The following is a 19176-nucleotide window of genomic DNA, read 5'->3' as shown; positions in this document are numbered from 1 at the left end:
CCTGAGCTGGTGTCATTGTTACTTGATTAAATTGGACCTCTAAGCCCTTTTAGATTGGTCATTTGATTTCAGGCTCTAAGGAACCTAACATAATGAGTCCTCTCTTTAGCAACAATGGCCAAAGTAAGAAAGGCTGCTATCAGTGTTTCTCATTAAGATAAGAAACAATGTGACGTTGCCATTCGTATTTCACCAAATTTTCCCCATTAGCTTTCTCGAGAGCGGTGAAATACAGCACAGGACCATTTCTTCAACACAAGTTGGCATAACAGATTCGGTTTCACAGATCATGAAACTCAACTGTAAAACAAAGGCGCAATAAAAAACAGGACTCAATCCCAAAAAGGTGGCTTTACCCCTTTAAGGACATTGGTCGACGTGATGGTCGTGCATGCCTGTGAGCCCACTGCCCCTCCTTGTCACTAAAAAACAGAGGCACAAGAAGGTTTATGAAGGGAGGGTAATGATCTGAACCCCTGTTTCTGCTGTGTAAGGGAAATCAATGCTTAACTGCCAAAATTATCTGCCATGGGAAGGCGGAGAGCACAGACAGAAACTAGCACTAAATATTCAAACAGCCTCATTTATCAATCGACTAATGTTTTCCCTATCCACTGTGTGCTATGTTGTACACTTAGTATAACCTGGGAGGCACACATCTCAGCACACAACGATGAACACGACTGAGTATTTCAGTTTTGATTAGAAAACATCTTCCTCTCCAAGTCTAATGAAATTTGAGGGAGAGCAAAAAATATTCAAATGTTACTGTTGAGCAAGCTGCCCATGTTCCAAAAAGCCCATTCAAACCGCCTACACTGATATCTATTCTTATCTCTTCGACCAGAACTAGTGAAACCAGTAGAAGTTGAGTGATATTTTTATTATTATTTATTATTCTTATTTCTGTACCTCTAACTTGCTTACGCGGAAAGAAAATGAAAATATGAATGAGAGCTGTCAAACCTTGCTTCGAAGATCTGAATCTGAAGCCTTGAGAGGTTCAATAGGCAGCACATCTTCAGAACAAAACCCATTAGGGTGGAGTCATCTAAATGTCAGAGCACTCACTATGGGAAAGAAACAGGCTCCCACACCAACAAAGTTTTCATTTGACACTATTTTCACTGTAGATTCTTCTCAGGAAGAATATGGTAAAAGCAAGTCTTTGAAGTTATTACTGCCACCTGACAGATCTTTACCCAATTTGTCACAGTGCATTTTTTTCAACTTTAAAATGTCTCAGCAACGAGCCCCATCACCTAAGCGCCACCCACTCTGTGTCACCTTGAGCACATGTCAGATATCCACCACGATGACAGGGCCTTTCTGTTTTAACTGCTTTTATCCTCCGTCAAAAAAGAAAAAAAAAAGGAGAGAAAAAAGGAGAGAAAATCTCTTATTTATAATGATGAACATTAGAAATAGGTCAAGTGCTGTATGACCCCCATTAATTCACACTATAAAAATTTCCAAGTGAAAGATTACACCATCATTGGGGGATGGCTAGTGCAAATGTGTTCATTTGAAGCTAAACACAGGAAATCAAAGTTCACACGTGTTTAATGAACTTCGAGTTATTTTTTGCACCATCCTCCGCTATGCACATCACTAAAAATCATTCACTGAGAGCTTGTTGGCAATTAGCAGTGACTTCATTACCTAAAGGAATAAGTAATCTTCTGCTAGAGAATTTAACAGTCATCTTCCTTAAAAGGGCTGCCCATGTTTGATGTCCTTTACTAACCATGCCACACTAATCAAAAAAGGGAAATTAACATATATATATATATATATATATATATATATATATATATGAAGATCAAATTAAAAAAGCAGAGTGGAGGTTGACTGTTTACTGCTCTGCTGTTTATTTCTCCCTCATGGTTTACGTTTGGTCCGATACAAACATCTATGCATAAAATGCATAAAATATAGCTTTTTAGGTTTCTTATGCTGTAATATACCCAACAAAGCATGTCATCCCTTGTGATAGAACGTATGATAACATGAGATAACTGGTAGTAAAAAGCATTTCATAAGGTGGAGATTCTTTACTATGCAGTACTTACAGGACCAGGAGGACCAGGAGGGCCGACGTCTCCCTGAAAATATAGCAGAAACATGTCATCACTCATTATTTATTGTCATAGCAGTATGAGGGGGAAAAAAAAGGGAGCTTGAAGTTTTAAGGCCCTGTGTTGGTTTGGATCAAAATACAAGTGAGGACACTAGAATCTGAGAAGCCAAGGGATGAATTTAGTAATTCAGTCAATTCATCTTGGGCATCTTAGGCATTAATGTCAGAAGATTTAGCCCATTAACAAAGACAGACATGACACTGTATGATTAATTAACATGAAGCTTTGTACAGACACACTTGACTCCCAAATAATAAATGATACTGAGTCTAAAAATGAGTGGATTGTATTTGAAGACAGTAAACATTTTCATGCTGCCCACATGAGGAAATCCTTTGCACAACCAGCAGAATAAAGTTTTGCAACCTGATATTTCTTGGAGAAATATGGGAATTAAACACAACCTCTTCAATGCCTCATTATGTGGTATTGGCATGTAATGTGTTAAAATTACACGCTGGCAACACAGAAACAATGGCAATAGAAAGTCAATTAGCAGCTTCATCATGGTGAATTCACTAATTCCCTCGCTCAACTGAAGTAGTATAATAACCCACATAAGTCTGCTTATGAGGTCAGGAGAGGATGTTGGTGGAGCAGTACAAATTCATACCTTAAAGCTAAGGTTCCCTGATTGGCGGAACAGTTTCTGTAGTAGGTTTAGCCATAAAATTGTTTGGTTTCTCTCAGGTATGGGTTTGGGAGGTCTAATCTCCTCTGAAAAACAACAATGAAACTTGATTTTTCAGCTTTCGCTCTATCACTCTGGTAACTAAGTCAACGCTTTGTTTGCAGTACTTTACTGGTGACACGTAAGTGCAGCATGACAGTCATGCTTGATACACAATATTTTATGTATGTTCTTACTTGATGTTCTTACTTACGTCATACAATTTCTTATCATCTAACAAATGGAATGACACAAAATTCGAAATAGACGGTCACGGTACTATTGTATTAACTGGATAAACCACGCTGACTTTCTGGATCTCTCATCCTCTCCTCTGGTGCACACATTCATGTCTCCCTCAGGAGGAATAGAAATCATGTACGACTTTTTACAGTATAGTTATCAGAAGAACATTTTTGGACATTGGCTACTTTTCCACCCATTTTTTTTTTAGGAATATAGAGTGTTAATAAAATTAACATTGACCTATGAATAAAGGGATGAACCAGTGTTGTTTCTACACAGACAGCTTAGCAAAGAATCAATTTACAGGCACTTTATCACTAGTAACCTATTGCAGATATACATAATTTGTTCCCATTTATTTAGATATATACAAAAAAAAAGACATAAACAGTATTTACGCACAAACTAGGTGGTCCCCAAAGATCTATTAGCTGAAAATGTGGCATATCTCTGCATGGTGTTGCGTGTGTCCTTAAAACGTAGAGAAACTGGACAAGAGGAGAGTATATAAAGTGGCAGTTGATTAAAAGTACCTGAAAATAATGTTCTTAAAATAATCATTGTAATAAAATCAAGTAAATATCTAACACAGGACCTGAGAGATACATCTGACCCTTGAGCTGAGTTAATCGAAGCCTCATCAGAAATGGTATCCATGGAAGTGTGGAAAGGGATACAAGGACAACAGGCCGAGGTATGTCAAAACTGGACTGATATCAATGGCAACAGGTTCTTATGGAGTGAAGACTCCTCCCCAGAGCCTTGACCTCAACATTATTGAAGCAGTGTGGGATCATCTTGACAGAGAACAGAACAAAAGGCAGCCAACATCCAAAAAAGAGCTTTGGGATGCTCTTCGAAAAGCCTGACGAACTATTCCTGAAGTCTACTTGAAGAATATTTGGCAAAAAGGGCTAAGGTTGTAGTGAAAAACAAAGGTCTGATTACCAAAAAATAACTTTCAAGCATGTAGGAATTGTTCAAAGTCTGCATTTGCCTTATATACTATATTTCAATTTATGTTTACACGTGTTTAGGTAAAACACTGTGTCCATTCTCTACTTTTAAGGCATATAAAGAAATGTGAGTTGGCTGAAAACAGGACTGTATCTAATAAACTAAACAAAGACAGACCAAGGTCAATGTTTTATATACAAGTATGCCTAAGCCCAAAAATATATCAAGCATCACTGCTTTGGGGATAAAAGTAAACAGTTGAACTCAATAAAAATGTATCAAGTTTCATACGCATTGCACTTTAAGGGAGATTTTCTGTTGTTTATCACTGACACCCTGGAAAAAATGTAAACTTATGAGTCACTCTCAGTTGTCTTCATCGTATTACAGGGTGCACAAAATTCTATCAAATTTCAAGAAGACAGTGGATATGCCTCACAAATAAAGGCTGACATTGCAGAGAAGAATGCTGAATGTTTCTGATGGTAATTCAAGTTAAAATAATTCAGAAACCAGTTGCTTGTTTGTTAAATTTCGAGTCCCCAAATCTGAAGCCTGGATCTACTTTAAAAACATTGGCTCTGTGAACAACACTGCCTGCAGTAAACAGTGATACCTCTCATTTGTTTCTAAAGATTTTAAGGAAATCATTTTTGGACACGACATTCTGCTCAAGGAGAAATGAGGAGACACAGTGTAAAGAGGTCATTAAAGATGTGGAAGGCAAAACTGTGAATCAAAGTTTTGGTTGTTTATCCCTACCGCAGGACGTTTCCTTTGCAAAGTATCACCTGGACACAATTATATGACAAGGGTAAAACAACACACACACTCTCTCTAATAGACCTAGACACACAACCTGTCAGCAGTAAGAAAATTAGTCGAATCATGCTTACTGGAGCAAAGGAGACAAACAATAACAAAACAAGAAATAATCACCAGCAGATTCGTTATTTGCCGCTGGATGATTTCAAAGACTTTTGAAGAATGTTCAGACGTGAAGAAGATAACTAACTCAAAGGGTTTAGCCTCTAAACTTGGGTGCCAATTAAACTGCTTGAACTTAGTTACACCCACTCAAGGCACAGGGAAGCTGAGTTTCAGGGGGCATAAACTAAGGAACTCATCATGTCTGACACTTGACGCTGATGTGACTTACTTTTTGTCCTTTCATGCCGCTGGTCCCCTCGGCACCTGGGTGACCCTGTGGGAGGAGGCCTTGGTTAATGACTCTGTAACACAGCGGCATTGTAAATGTCACTGCAGGAAAATACATACAGGATCTCCTCTTTCCCCCTTTTCCCCTCTCCCCCCAGGGACTCCAGGCTCCCCCTGTATGTGAAGAGAGCACATCATTGACAGTGACTGACAGCAAAGGCAGGGCGAAAAGACAGAGAGCTGCGAGAGGGAAACTTGGGCAAGGGCAGTCGCTATGAATAAGTAATCAGAAGAAACATACAGTTCGGTGTCATCACAGAATCCTACCACAGTAAAGAAAAAGGAAACACATTGAAACTCCTGACTTTGTGATACTATGGTAATGAAAAACTTAAGCCAATGTTGTATTGCAGCAATTCTCCACATTTTCACAGTCAGATCATTCTCCTGTCTGCCAATAGATGGCACTTTGTGACTGCGTGTAAGCTGTTGGAGCATTTCAACAGGGCTTCTCACAGTCGGTTATGTGGTGTATTCTCTAAGTGAACATAACATTAAGACAAATGCACTTCTACGCTGGTCAAAACAGCTGATGAATGAATAATCATGTCACATTAATTCAAGTCTTTCACAAACATTTGCACATGAGAACTCATCCCTTCCTCACTGATTAAACTGCATGCATTTACCACCTTATTAAGACTTCTTCTTGTGTCAAGAAGTCATACTGCACAAACAAATGGCAATAACTACATTTATTTTAGCTTGTCAGACTATCTAAAATTCATGTTTGATTGCACTCCATCAAGCAACGCAGACAGAGTAAAACAAATAGGTTGTTCATCAAAGATTACTGTTCTGTTCAAAATGCAAAGAGCTTTATAAGGACCGTTTCAGATACACTGTTTGGAAACATGATGGAACATCTGTGTTGCATCTTGGAAAGGTGTGAAGGTTATTTGCTCATTTTTTAACGGTGCATAGACTCTGAAATATAACAAGACAATAATTGCCAGTGATTTACAGCCCCCCCCCTTCCGCTGACTTGCTAATGACAGCCACTGTAATACCACACTATTCGTATAATGAGATATAGTCACTGTTTCCTCAACCAAATTAGGAGCTGTTATTAAGTCTGTAGACTGCTGCCATGTATGAGCAGATGGATTGTCTTATTAATTTTTCAGGTGGGGAGGAGGGACCACCCTTCCTGAGTGGTTCTGCCAGAGGTTTCTTCCTGTTAAAAGGAAGTCGTTCCTTTCCACAGTCGCCTCATGCACGCTCAGGACGGGAGATTGGACCGAAGAGAAGTTTCGGTGCGATCTGTTGATGTCCTTAGCTAGGAAATTGTTTTTGAATTGGCTCTGTATGTATGAATAGGACTAAATTTGAATTTAATTAATTGGATTTGATTGAACTATGATTACAATGAAATGGATCTAATTGGCTTGAATTGGACTATATTATTGAAGTGCCTTGAGATGACAGTTGTTTTGATTTGGCGCTATATAAATAAAACTGAATTGAGCTGCTTGATTTTATCACAATAACCATATAGGAAAACCAAACTACAAGCTTGTTACCATAAATTTTTAATTTGGTGCCAGGAATATGTTCTAATATCTAGGACAGTTGCTGTATTACCACTGTGTTGCATATCTTTTAACTTTTAAAACTACAAGTTTCCCATTTTTGGTTGATATAAGAATACCTTTGCTCAAAAGTTTGGGACCTCTGCTGTCACATTTCTTTATTCAATAATGTGCGAGATGTTTTCAGCGGGTGTTGGGTCTGGATTTCAGGCAGAATAGTTTAGTAATCAAATTAATTAACTAGAAAGCCATGTAGTTGTAACACAAACAGGATGTGGTTTAATTCAATAAGCAAAGCTTCTACTATAAAAGATGGATGTCAGCCCATTTTTCTACAATGGTGTCTTTTAGAAATATGAAACTTTTATAAATGTTAACTATGCCATGCACTATGTACCCCCCATGCTACACATACAGGTAAGATGGTTTTAGATTCCTCTCTTTAAAGGACTTCTCAAATTTTGATTCATTAAACAGTTTCTTTCTTCATGTCAGTCCATCTTAAGAGAATTCTGACGCAGTGAATTCGGCACCTTTGCAACTTGCTTTTATATGTTTTTTCTTTGCGTGGATGAGTTTTAATTTCTGTTTTTGGATATAATGTGTTTTCCGAAGTTGTTTCCTGGGCCCATGCAACGGTTTCTACCACAGTGGGTGACCTGGTTTTAGGCCACACGGTGGAATAAAACTATAAGCCTTTTTTTTTTATCTGTTCCATAGTACAAATAGCCAACTGATGCAGAAAATAATTCATCATTGAGTTTTCACCAACAGTTTTGACAAACCACATCTAAAGGAAAGCTTGTATTACCTGCGATGTCACTTGTTGTGAAAAACCTGTGCGCTGCATTCTCGCATAAACTCAAAGAAAGACGATGTCTACCATTGTTAGATCTTCATGGAACATCCTTTCGAGCCAATTTATTAGCAGGAGACTACAAAGAAAGTTAATAAACCTTTCAAATAAGATTAACTGCAGCATGGCCTGTATTTATGTAGATTATCATTGTATTTATACAATGATAAAGCCCAGGGAACTGCTCCACCTGTGGTTGACTGTGGGTGATATGTTGACTTTAAGCCACCTCGAGTCATCAACCTGCAATTAAGACAGTCGGCATCACTCTCTCTGTCAGTGTCTGCAGTGTTCTGTCAGGGCACATTTGAGACTGTCAGTGGGGGACATACTTAAGGAGATATAATTCATGAAGACGCTATCTTTTCAGCACATCGTGCGCTGCAGACCTCTTTTTCTTTTTTACTTTGAAACATTCACACTGTGCTGAGTAGGAGGAGCACAGCTCCTACAGATGTTACTCTATGAGCAGTTTAGTCTAACTTGCCTCTATTCTACACAAGTTAAAAAATGCACAAGGAGGGAACTGAGAGGTATGGTAATGCTCGTCAATTATTACTTCTCATGAAAACCATTACTCTCTTTTCCTCTTGCAGGTGTGACAGTTTATCTTCTCTCACTTATCATATTTGGCTTTATAAATTTCTCTATATACATGTCTTTGTTTTATCATTCTAACAAATTGAAATGTGAAGTCATTCTCTGGGACACAAGCTTTCTTGTCATCCAAAGAAAGCATAAATTTATGATGGGAAAGTGAAGATGCAGCTGTAATGTGGGGGCATGACTGATTTATAGCAAGGACAAGACTTGCATTCACATTTAATGTAAGACTTATAGCAGGAAACAATGTTACTTGGCACCATAAGCCTCAGCCACTGTGAGTCACAGGTCTAACAATAACTGCTTTAATCATAAAATTACACTAAATCTACATATAAATCAGCTGGGAACTTTAGTCACCTGCTGACTGTGTCACCTCCATGTATTACTCCACCTTTCATGTGAATTTGTTACACTGACTCAACTGTTTAATATTCCACACACGAGTCAACACACCATTATGCTATAATATAATTTTTTTTTGTTCTGGTTACATGTAGACAGCTTCGTGGGTCTTTGTCATGTTCAACATCTTAAACAAAACGGTGATTGTGAAAATGATCCTAAACCCACAGTCTCAGAGCTATTTCCCCCCTTCTGCTGGGTAAAGTTTTGAATTTTATAGCTTCATTCTATGATATGAGAGTCATTAAGAACAATAAAGAGGCAGCTCAGCAGCCTGTTAGTGAAAACTCATGAAAACTTAATCAGGGTAACATCTCTTTTTCATTTTATTCTACACGGTATTCCTATGTCATTTTTCATCAAGATAAAGCCAATTCCCACTTTTACTTTAAAATGGTATTGTGGTCTCATTTATTCTTAGATGTAATAAGTCCGTCCACATAGGGACAATTTCCTTTTTCAAGGTTGGCCAGCTGACACTTCTCCTTCCTCTAGGCAGAGGAAACAGGAGGAATCCAGTGGCTAGAGTAGACAACACAGCCTAATACATGCCTATACATCAATTGAACAGGTGCAGTCAAGAGGCTTTTCACTATACAATAGATTTCATTCTCGCATGATCACAAGAATACCACAGGAGAACTGGGGGGCGATGGTTAGGGGCTGAATGTGTGTAGGTGGGTTTGTGAAATAAGCACATTGCAAAACAGACCATGGGAAGCCAGGTAGAGGTCCATATCAGAGGGTTTTTGTACATCTCATGTGTCCCTACTGAGCTACAACACCCCTGGGCTTCGTGAAAATGATTGCATACTTTTTTGGAAAAGCACTGTATGTAATGGCCATCTGTCTGTTTAGAGTGTGAGCGCTGAGTCACGCTGTGCTGCACTGCAGGACGTCTAGGGTCGGAGCAGCTATTAAACTTGCAGCATATATGTTGCAACTGACTGAAAGGTGCAATTTCCGATGAGGGAGATCTGTTCCTGACTATTAACACAAAGAAAAAGAGGGAAAAGAATTGTCAGTCAGGGACAAAGCAGCTTCTGCTTTTGCTCCAACATACATCTGGCTTGTCTGAGCGGGCTGTTTGGAACAACAAGTTGTGTACATCTTCATACAGACAACGCTTTGCTGAAGATTTACCTCCTTGCCTATTTGGAGGGCTGCTACAACAACCCTGCTCAGTCATTTTGACAATACACGCTTGCTGGAAGTGCAGGAAAGGGTCACTTTATCAAACTGGGAGACAGCTTATATCTACTTTAAATGCAGCATGTCGCTATTTTGTTTTGTGGCAAACAATGTTTTGAATGATACCTTGACAGCTGCACCTTCAGAAGTTCCGGGGGGGCCCTGCAAGAAATATCAAAATACATCATGAATACTTATTATGTTACATATCATCTGTGTTTAAAACAGCAAGTGCATTCTAAAATACAACCATTAGCAGCAGTAGCCTCTGGTTATGTTTTCTAATCTTTGCACTAATGTTAGCTCTCATAAAGACATGACTGGACCCTTAGTAGTGTACAGGTAATCTTTGTGGGCCGTTTTATTATGCACCTCTCACAGAATCCACTGTCGATGTGGAATGCTAATTTGTCTTTGAAAAACAACCGCTGCCCCCTCTATTGCACGCAACGTCCTGCTGCCAATGGACAAGAGAGAGTGATGCCCTGGAGTGTGTTGTGAATAGATGATTTTGCCCCTGAGATCTACCTCAGCAAAACAGGTGACTCATAAATGCCAATACCAAGGGATGGAGGCAAATCTGGCACATGCAAAGGGTATCATTAGGACACTGCCATTTAGAAATGTCACACCTTCTCCATTCTGTCGTTCTTTTCTCCAGCTTCTTTGTGTCCTACACTAATATTAGTTATTAAAGAAACAGGAGATGCAATGAGTCGTGCGCAACAGATTTAAACAGTGAGTAGCTCAATTATACTGAAAGCAACTTAAGCATCTGCGATAGAATCAGAGAAGAGTCCGTCTTTATATCTGAATGAAATGAAGACAAACCCTGTGCCCTGATCGAGATTGGAATCAGGGCAGTCTTGCTTGAAATTAATCGCACACTCAAAGCATCTGAACTACATGATGCCTAAACGCTACTGTTTGTCCCGACATCAGCAGCTAAAGAGTCTGACAAGCTGTCTCCTTTAACACATCATGGTGTTTATGCCTTTTAGTGTGTGGGTCACTATGCACACGCACACACACAGTGCATGTGATTGGTTTGGACACCTAAGGAAAAGACCGTAGCTCAAGGAGTCAATGAGCCTATGAAACAGACTTGTCCCACTCATCAATACAAACACTTTCAAGAGCTACCTTAGAGTACCCCTTGTGGTTTTGTGATAATAGTATAGCCTTTTAGGAGCAGTATCGGAGTACATTTAGAAAAGATCAATAAAGTGTAAGCATGTGTTAGTTGACATAGATGTCTAGCAATGTTTGGAGGGTAGTTTCCCACAGCCATTACACACTTTTCCATTACATATATTATATGTTATATGTTTGCTGTCATTGCTGACTCTTTTCTTTGATATTATGTTGTGATGTGACAATATGGTGTCCTTGTAATGTTTGCAACACAATGTTTTTGCCAGCAATCTCTTCATTGTAACTTTGTAAAAGTTAGATTTGCAGAAACTGTACCATGAAAGTAATATATGAGAAAGATGATCTGTGGCTCGTCTTGGTGCATATATTATAATTTGTGAAAATGCATCATGCCTGAAACAACCAATTGGAGCAATGAGGAGTCTCTAACCAGACTGAATCAATGCTACTCCAACAGCTGCCATGCTTGCATTACAGTCTCCCCTGCAGGCAGATGTGATGTGTGTGTGTGTGGGGGGGGATTTATTCAAATGATCCACCCTCTTCTCAAGGTTACAATGGTCTGCTTTAAAGCAAGGCTCAAAGTGTTGTCTCTGACCTAATCTTTCGGTGTCTGTCATCCAGTCAAGGCTGACAAACATTTGACAAGTTTTGACACTGATCCATTAAAAATTTGAAAAAAAAAACAAAAAAAAAAAGTCCAGTTAAATGATTTGAAAGTGAGTTTTTATGTGTTATTTTATATCACTTACAGGCAGGCCTCTGGGTCCAGGCTCCCCGGTCTTTCCTCTCCGTCCCTGGGGACGGAAAGAAAAAAGTAAACAAATCAATAAAAGACCACAGTAAGTGAATGTTCAACAACAGGTGTGGGAAGACAAGCATTTTGTAAGCAAATATGGCTAGACAGCAACTCCTGTCGCAATCTCTAATTGGCTTTTAATTAAGAACAAGAAAACAGTTTAATTGCTGCACCCCATGTGGCCCACTACTCTTTGTTCCCTCCTTTGGTTTACTGCCTCCTTTCCAGCTGTGTGATTCCCTTAGTGCATCAATCAACCAAAGGAGCACATATAATGGCAAACAGGACAAGCCTGTGCTGGTCAGCAAACAAAGTCGGAACGAAGCCACCATCTTGGACCACTTAAGGTTTTTTTTTTTATTCTTTTGTGAATTACATAGGATTTAGTGTAGAACGTCTTGAAAAGCTGGCATCTTAATGAGATTCAATGCAATGAGAACCAAAGCATAGTTCTGACATCAAGAGGGTTTTATGTCCCCGTGAGAAAAGAAGATAATGCTCTGTGGATATTCACACAGCTATCCACTGGCAGAGCGTCTCAAGCTCTGTGTTGAGGACTGCTTGAAATTAGCTGGCTTCGGCAGATGTAGAATCAACTCAATTAGTATATTGTAATACTCTGACCAATATCAATTCACCATGCAGCACTGTAATCAACTGTATTGAGACCATGCAGATTTCAGAATTAGGATGGAATTGGATTACCTCTTTCTAGTGTGAGTTTCATCATTTGACAGAAATGCGATATTGAAGCATTGTATTTCTCTCCTACTGTACGTGTTAGTATGGGTGACACAAAAATACTTCTTTCCTCCACTGAGTTAGTGGCTGTGTAGATCTGTGGGAAGAGAGGCTCACAAGCTGCTGAAAGAAAAGTTGAGAATCACAAAGCGACGCCCCCAACTCTTCCCTCTGACACTCTGTGAACGCAGACTTTGATTAACTGGGTCAAATTTGACATGTGCGATAGCCTGCAACAAAGTCAAAGGAAGGAACCTCACTTTTCTAAGAGCTATTGCTTTTAATCATCTGTTTGCATGTGCGCTCGTGCTTTTAGACTGTGTGCGCAATCCTGTTTGTAGTCCACAGATTATGAAAAGAGGAGAAGCCAAGGTGTAGTACCGTAAATTTTAACCTTTAAAAATGATATGAAAATTAAATGAACCTGCTCTCAGGAACTGCACGCTTTCCTCTGTTCACGTTGTTTGATGTACCAACATATCCTTGACCAGCATCTTTTGATCATCTGTGTTAATGCATCTCTACGAACTTGGTACATGGGCTTTAATGTGCACATGAATGAGAGAAGAGCTTGAAGAATTTAAATTGCCTAAATGTGTAGGAGCAGGGCTTTTAAACCTTGAACTCTTTGCTTCATATGGCTGGTATAACCTCGTTGAAGGGCTGGTTACCTTTGTGGCACAAAAGAAGCTTTCAGAGTGGGAGTCAAAGTGTTATGCAGTAACATGCAGATTTAAAAGTGACTTTTCGCGTACAAGGTTCGTTTCTAAAAAGACTTTTGGTGAGGGTGGATGGTGTTACTTTTCTTATTTCTGTGATAATTAACAGGCTGACACACTCACTGCTATGGCTGCAAAAAGATCAGACTGCTTGTTTTAGCCTTAGTTTCTACTGCTGCCCTTTCCCCTCTGAACACAACAAAAGTAGATTACACAGATAAGTAATCTATCTGATGAATATTTAGTTAGGTATTATTCCAAGTAGGTCATGAATTATGCATTTTCGAAAATGATTGCCCTTAAAATCTCTTTTAACTCTAAAGTACAAACTAATTTTATGTCCATGTATTTCCATACTGTCATCAAAATAAGTAGTGCTTCTCAGTTCCTCATCATTTGAAGTGAGAGCAACTCAATGAGGGTCTGAGATCCACTCTACAGACCTGGAACTTGCTTGCACTGTTACCCAGGAGTTCCATATAGTGGCAAGTGTACCTATGAACAGGTTATGAGTTTATTTCCACAGCTGAAAACTTGCAGCCTTGTGCGTTCTGTTCACAAAAAAAAGACAAGGATATTTAAACATTGGAATAGTACAAGTCTGGGTGTGAAAATTTCCATTTTATCTATACGTTTTGTCTTGTTCTTTGTTTGTGCTTGTTTTGGAAATCAATGTTGAAGTTTTTGGCTGATAACATATTGATATCAATTTGATATCTATAAACACCAACAGCTCAGACAATCATTTTCACAAAAAAGCAATCCACTGTAGTTAGACGAACATATCTCTGTCCGTACGACCCCCTGGTTAGTGTGCCATACCCAACAAATCTAAGCACACAGTGACAAGAGAGAATTCTTCCACAGCTGTCATCACTGTCGGCACTCACTTGTTATTTGACTGTTTTAACGACTGAAATTGAAACAACTGCTATTGACTCAGCAAGATAACCACCTGTAAAGGGACAGGAGTGAAATAATAAGTCCAAATTCTCTGATTTTGTTTTTACATTAGATGGGATACATTTGACGTCAAAATTAACTTAGTATGCTGTTGTTACTCTAACGGGATGATCAAGGGATGATTGTTCTGATTTAAGATTGCGTTGACATCTTCACTTCCGAAAAAGAAATTCAGAAATCCTGCAACTTTCTACAAGTTAATTCATTCATTCAACAAAACAAAATCCAGTGCAAAAAGAGAAAATTTTCTTAGAGGTGAACTGCAGCCCAAAGCTCAAGGCAGTCACTAGGCAACAAGGATGAAAATTAAATGAAAACTGACTTCATTAGAAAGACAGAAATGTAAAAAAGTGAGATCATGTGACAAAATGTGAAAGGAAAAATATAAAAAAATAAACCAATGATAATAAACCAAAAGAGCTTCACTTTTGAACTGAACCCCAGTGCCCAAATTTAAAGCTAAAAGTGTTTAAGTGATCATAATAAATTGAAAAGAATGAAAGCTCAAAGGACCAGAGTGTAGCAGTTGCTGTCTGAGTCTTTTCTGTCAGCTAAGCCAGCCTTAACTTTCTCATTTCCTTTTGCGTTTCTAGATCTCTCATTTATCCCTCCTTTGTGGATATGTTCATTCTATCATTCTGATCTCATCGCTCTCTCCTGTCTGTTGCTTTTTCTTGTCATCTCTCCTTCCTTCCCCCGTTTTCTGTCACTCAGCCCGTTTCCTTTTTTCAACTCAACTTCCAGCGTCTGTTGGATCACCCTGGCAATCTCTGTTGCTATGCAACGCTCGGTGTCCTATAAATTTGACAACATCCTAGTGCTTGATTATTATTTGAGTGTTGCAGTGTGAAGCCCTCCTTCAGGTCATTGCAGTAGAATAGAGGGAAAGAGAGATGCAGGAAAGCAAGAAGGCAATGAGGGATGAGAGGGAGGGAAGGAGGTGGAGAACGATGAAGGAATTGTGGAGGAGGACAAAAAGAAGAGTCAGAGTTTAAGATGAACAAGCTATTCTTAATGAAAGATGGGTTGAAAAGACCGAACAAATACTCACATGAACTACTTATCATTTCAACTCTAAAAACCTTCAAACCGTACAAGAGAGATGTGGAAAATGCTAGATTAACTACTAATTCAATAATGATGCAAGCAATAGCTAGTGAAAGCACACATCTGAGCAGAAAGGAGCAGGCTTTATGTGGACTGACAGCATATTTTAAACTTCCCACTTAGTCCTCATGGATCCGAGCCTTGACTAGCTTCAGCTCAGCAATGAGTTGTAAAGTCTAAAAGGAAAGCACAGACATGGTGCTGTGCTCAGTCTTGCAACACAAGCCTCAATCTAAGAGCAAAGTCAACAGTGACAGTGACACACAGCAGAGACACTCCTTTATGATGACTCCATAATCCTTATCCCAAATGTCAACATGTCTCGCTATTCCATGTTTCACTATTCAAACTGGGATAACACAGTGGCATAAAATGGAGAAGGCTGTATGTACCACATTTGAAGCTATGAAGCAGACAAATCATCAAAACTACATAATCCACCTGATAAATGACCCTGTTAAGAGGGGTCAGAAGATAAGCTGGAGGAGCCTGAGAAAACAAACACCGCTAAACTCGAACCTGAGCAGTGAAGCACAAAATGGACTTTTCTTTCTTCTTTTTTTTTAAGTGTTTGTAAGAACATTTTATTTTAATATCCTTCCCCTTCAACTAGATGTAGCAAAGCACTCACTGCAAATGGCTATTGGACATGTTTACACCAACTTTTGAAGAATCTGCTTGAACTAAAAATGGGGGTACACAGAACTTTAATGTCCCCAAGGAGAAGCTCTTTGGCATTACCAGCCAAATTTGTCCTCAACAATGTCTTCAACATGACCTTTCCTTGACAGAAAAACTTACAAGCCACTCTCACTCCTGTGTGGGCTGACTCCTGTCGCCCTCAGGGAGCATGTTCTCAGACCACCTGAGGCTTTTGCCTAACTGCTGTGCTGGGTTTAACAAGAACGGACGGTTTAGCTCATGAGCAGCAGCTGTGTTCATTCAAACAGTTGTTCGTCAAAGACTGAAAATGACAAATGTCCTTGAGATTCATTTTAAAATTCATAGATGGAAGAGGTGGTGGTGTTCTATTAGGTTCTAATGAAAGAAAAGGTAATGTAACAGGGACCCAAAGAAATCATCTCTCCATACTTATGTTGTAATAGATACTGACCTTCAAATATAAACATGGACTACCAGAATCGTGAAATTATTTTCTCACATCCACAAAAGGCAGAAAGAGGATGTTTGCCACCACACAGGATCTCATAATATATATTCCCTAGTTAAAATGCTCGCCTTGTCAAAAAAAAAGAAAAGAAAAAAAGTATTCAGATGTATTCAGTGCATTGGTCAAGCTAACAGTTTCAGAAAAGATGCAGGCAATTACTTACGAATTCTACCAGCAAAAGCTAATTTATCCAGCAATTAATCCTGAAATGTCATCCTTTCTCCTTGAATATATGTTCTCTTTTCTCATTTAGCAGGTTGCACAATGAACTGCAAGAATCAGCAAGGTCAGAAAAAGTACACTGAAAATCCAGTCCGAAATATAAATTTCTGTAGCATTTATCATTTCTTACAGCTTTTAACACATTTATCTCAGTGTATGAATTTGACTTGGATACATACATATACCTACATTAGCCTGGATGTTAGCCTTAAAACATTGTAAACTGGTGAAAGTAGTTTGTAAATACGTTCCAGCTGTGAGCTCAGTATACTGTTGCTGTCGAAACCCTTAGAAAACCCATTTTCAGTGTGTCACGTTTGCCATCAACCCTTCTGTGGTAAATACTGATAATGCTGCTTGGTTGAAATGACACAAAAGAAAATGCAAGGACCATATCCTCACCTGCTTCTTATTAAGGATCCAATTAGACTCAGACAGTGCAAATTTCCTACTTCTGATTGCCCTCACTGGATGCCATCTTAGGACACCGCACAAGCTCAGAAAATGCCTGGGCACTGGAGCTTGCAAAGATCCCTTGCACTTGGTAAAAGCCTCAATAAAATAGGATTTGTTCCAGTTGTTTACTGAGGGTTAAGAGGAGCGGCCGGGGCAGGAAGAGAACGGCAAAGCCGACAGCTGCCTGGCAGGGGCTCAAATGCAGCTTAGCATTTTTCACCATTCTGACTGGCACACAATGCCCTCTTTAACTCACAGCCATCTAAATATTCAGGGACGTATAAAGAGATGGCTGACACTGCAGCCGACTTAAGACACAGCTCAGCTGGCCAAAATTGTACCTATAGTCACTTGGCAAAATCTTTCCATGAAGGCTTTCCTTACAGAGACTCAATCATAGACTCCATGGGACCAAATGGTTATTTGTACAAGTGCCACTAGATGGCAAACTGGTTTCATTAGAAAGTTTGTGCTTGGCAGGGGACACAGCAAATGATGAAACTGTAACTTCTCTCTGAGAGAGGATGGATGTCCTCAATGCATGAATCTATGATGTGTGTTGGGTAAAATCCCTAATTAGGCAGTCTGGCAATTAGGCACTGAATACCGTAAAGAACATTTTTTTCAGTAGAAAACTCACAATGATGAGAGACGAAGGAAACCGACAAGAAGTAAGAAGCTATATGACAGTGAGACAGAATGACAATCATTTTCAGCTGCCACACAATATAAAGGGACACAGGTGCTAGTACAAGAGTGCATGGTGACTTAAGGCAACATACCATTGAGTAAAATAACCATCATCAAGCTATTTCAGCAAACCTCCCATTCCCAATGACCACACTATGTGCAAAGACTCAAGCCAAAGGAAGACGCAGGCAAAGCATATGTCTATGGAAACTGAGCTATGGAAGTCCCAAGGGAGCCTCGGAAAAGCTCTTTATAGCAGCCACGTTTCTACCACATCTCCAGCCATGACTTTTAAGAGCTCATTGACTTTAACAACTCCTGAGGAGAGGAGTTGCTACTGGTATTATCTGAATTTGCATCTTTATGTGGCGAGGAAATGATGATAAATCTATATTTAAGTATGAGCTCTATACGCACCCATCAGTGGAATGTCTGTGCAGTGTTTCCATGCAAGCTGGTTGCCTATTGCATTGGCTCCTCACTGGGCCAGCGATGCCTTTTCAATGTTCTCATCACCAAATGGATGCTGTTATTAGTTTTGGCTTGTTTCACACTTTCATATTCTCATCTGGACATTTGGCCATATTATTCACACAGAGCAGATTGCTCCCATCCAATGTTTACAGATACTGAGTGTTTCATTAATACATTATCCAACAAGTGAACAGGAGAGGCTGAAAATCTACTTTGAATAAACCCTGGCTCATTTTACAAACCAAATATTTGAGGTCAAAGGGAATACACTATGTAAAGATCCACCGGGCGCTCTCTCTAGTTACTGTAGTCCGACAAGTCTTATGCTCCATATCACTCACCACGCATGACAGATTACACTAAGGTCCCCTACACTAGCATCTGTATAAAATCGGGCCACTATCAATGCATTGCTCCCTGATATTCCATTAAAGTGGACACAGATGAATGTATCTAAATTGGTTGCAGGCAGGCTGAGAGTGTGAAGAATCAGAATATGGATGGCAGGCTATATAAGTGTGCTGTAAGTGATGCAGCTTCCCACTACCACGCCTCTGTGCTCTGCAGTGTTCAGGGCTACATCTCCTCCCCAACCAGCCTCCTTCCCCCTGCTACTCTTGGCTTGGTGTCCTCCCCCCTCCCCTTGACCGACTTGGACGAAACGGCTGACACAGACTGAGCTTACTTGGGGCAATCTTCAATCCAAGCATCAAGGATAAAAAATGCCCCTTTAAAGGTATTCACATTTTCAAACTACATCTTTTCTTGGATGTGACCTAAAATGTCAGAAACATGTCTTTGTGTATTTCCAGACTGCTTGGAGTCAGAGAAATTCCACTGTTTGGATGACTAAAGCCGTG

At 39.5% G+C, this 19176-nt stretch overlaps 1 protein-coding gene across 1 annotated transcript in view; it reads right to left on the bottom strand.

The window, feature by feature from the left end:
• The window catches only part of LOC140313157 (uncharacterized), a 104152-nt gene that overhangs the window by 42612 nt on the left and 42364 nt on the right, over positions 1 to 19176 (bottom strand). Inside the window, exons 17-22 of the mRNA XM_072391151.1 lie at positions 11727 to 11771; positions 9946 to 9981; positions 7240 to 7248; positions 5293 to 5346; positions 5174 to 5218; positions 2073 to 2105 (exon numbers count right to left, since the gene is read on the bottom strand). Of these exons, the coding sequence (XP_072247252.1) occupies positions 2073 to 2105; positions 5174 to 5218; positions 5293 to 5346; positions 7240 to 7248; positions 9946 to 9981; positions 11727 to 11771 (222 nt within the window). The remainder of the gene's footprint in view (positions 1 to 2072; positions 2106 to 5173; positions 5219 to 5292; positions 5347 to 7239; positions 7249 to 9945; positions 9982 to 11726; positions 11772 to 19176) is intronic.

Source organism: Leuresthes tenuis, unplaced genomic scaffold (genome assembly GCF_036924035.1).
Source record: "Leuresthes tenuis unplaced genomic scaffold, fLeuTen1.0.hap1 SCAF_8, whole genome shotgun sequence".
Lineage (NCBI taxonomy): Eukaryota > Metazoa > Chordata > Actinopteri > Atheriniformes > Atherinopsidae > Leuresthes > Leuresthes tenuis.
Note: the sequence above shows the minus strand (reverse complement) of the source record. Positions and strands in the feature narration are given on the sequence as shown.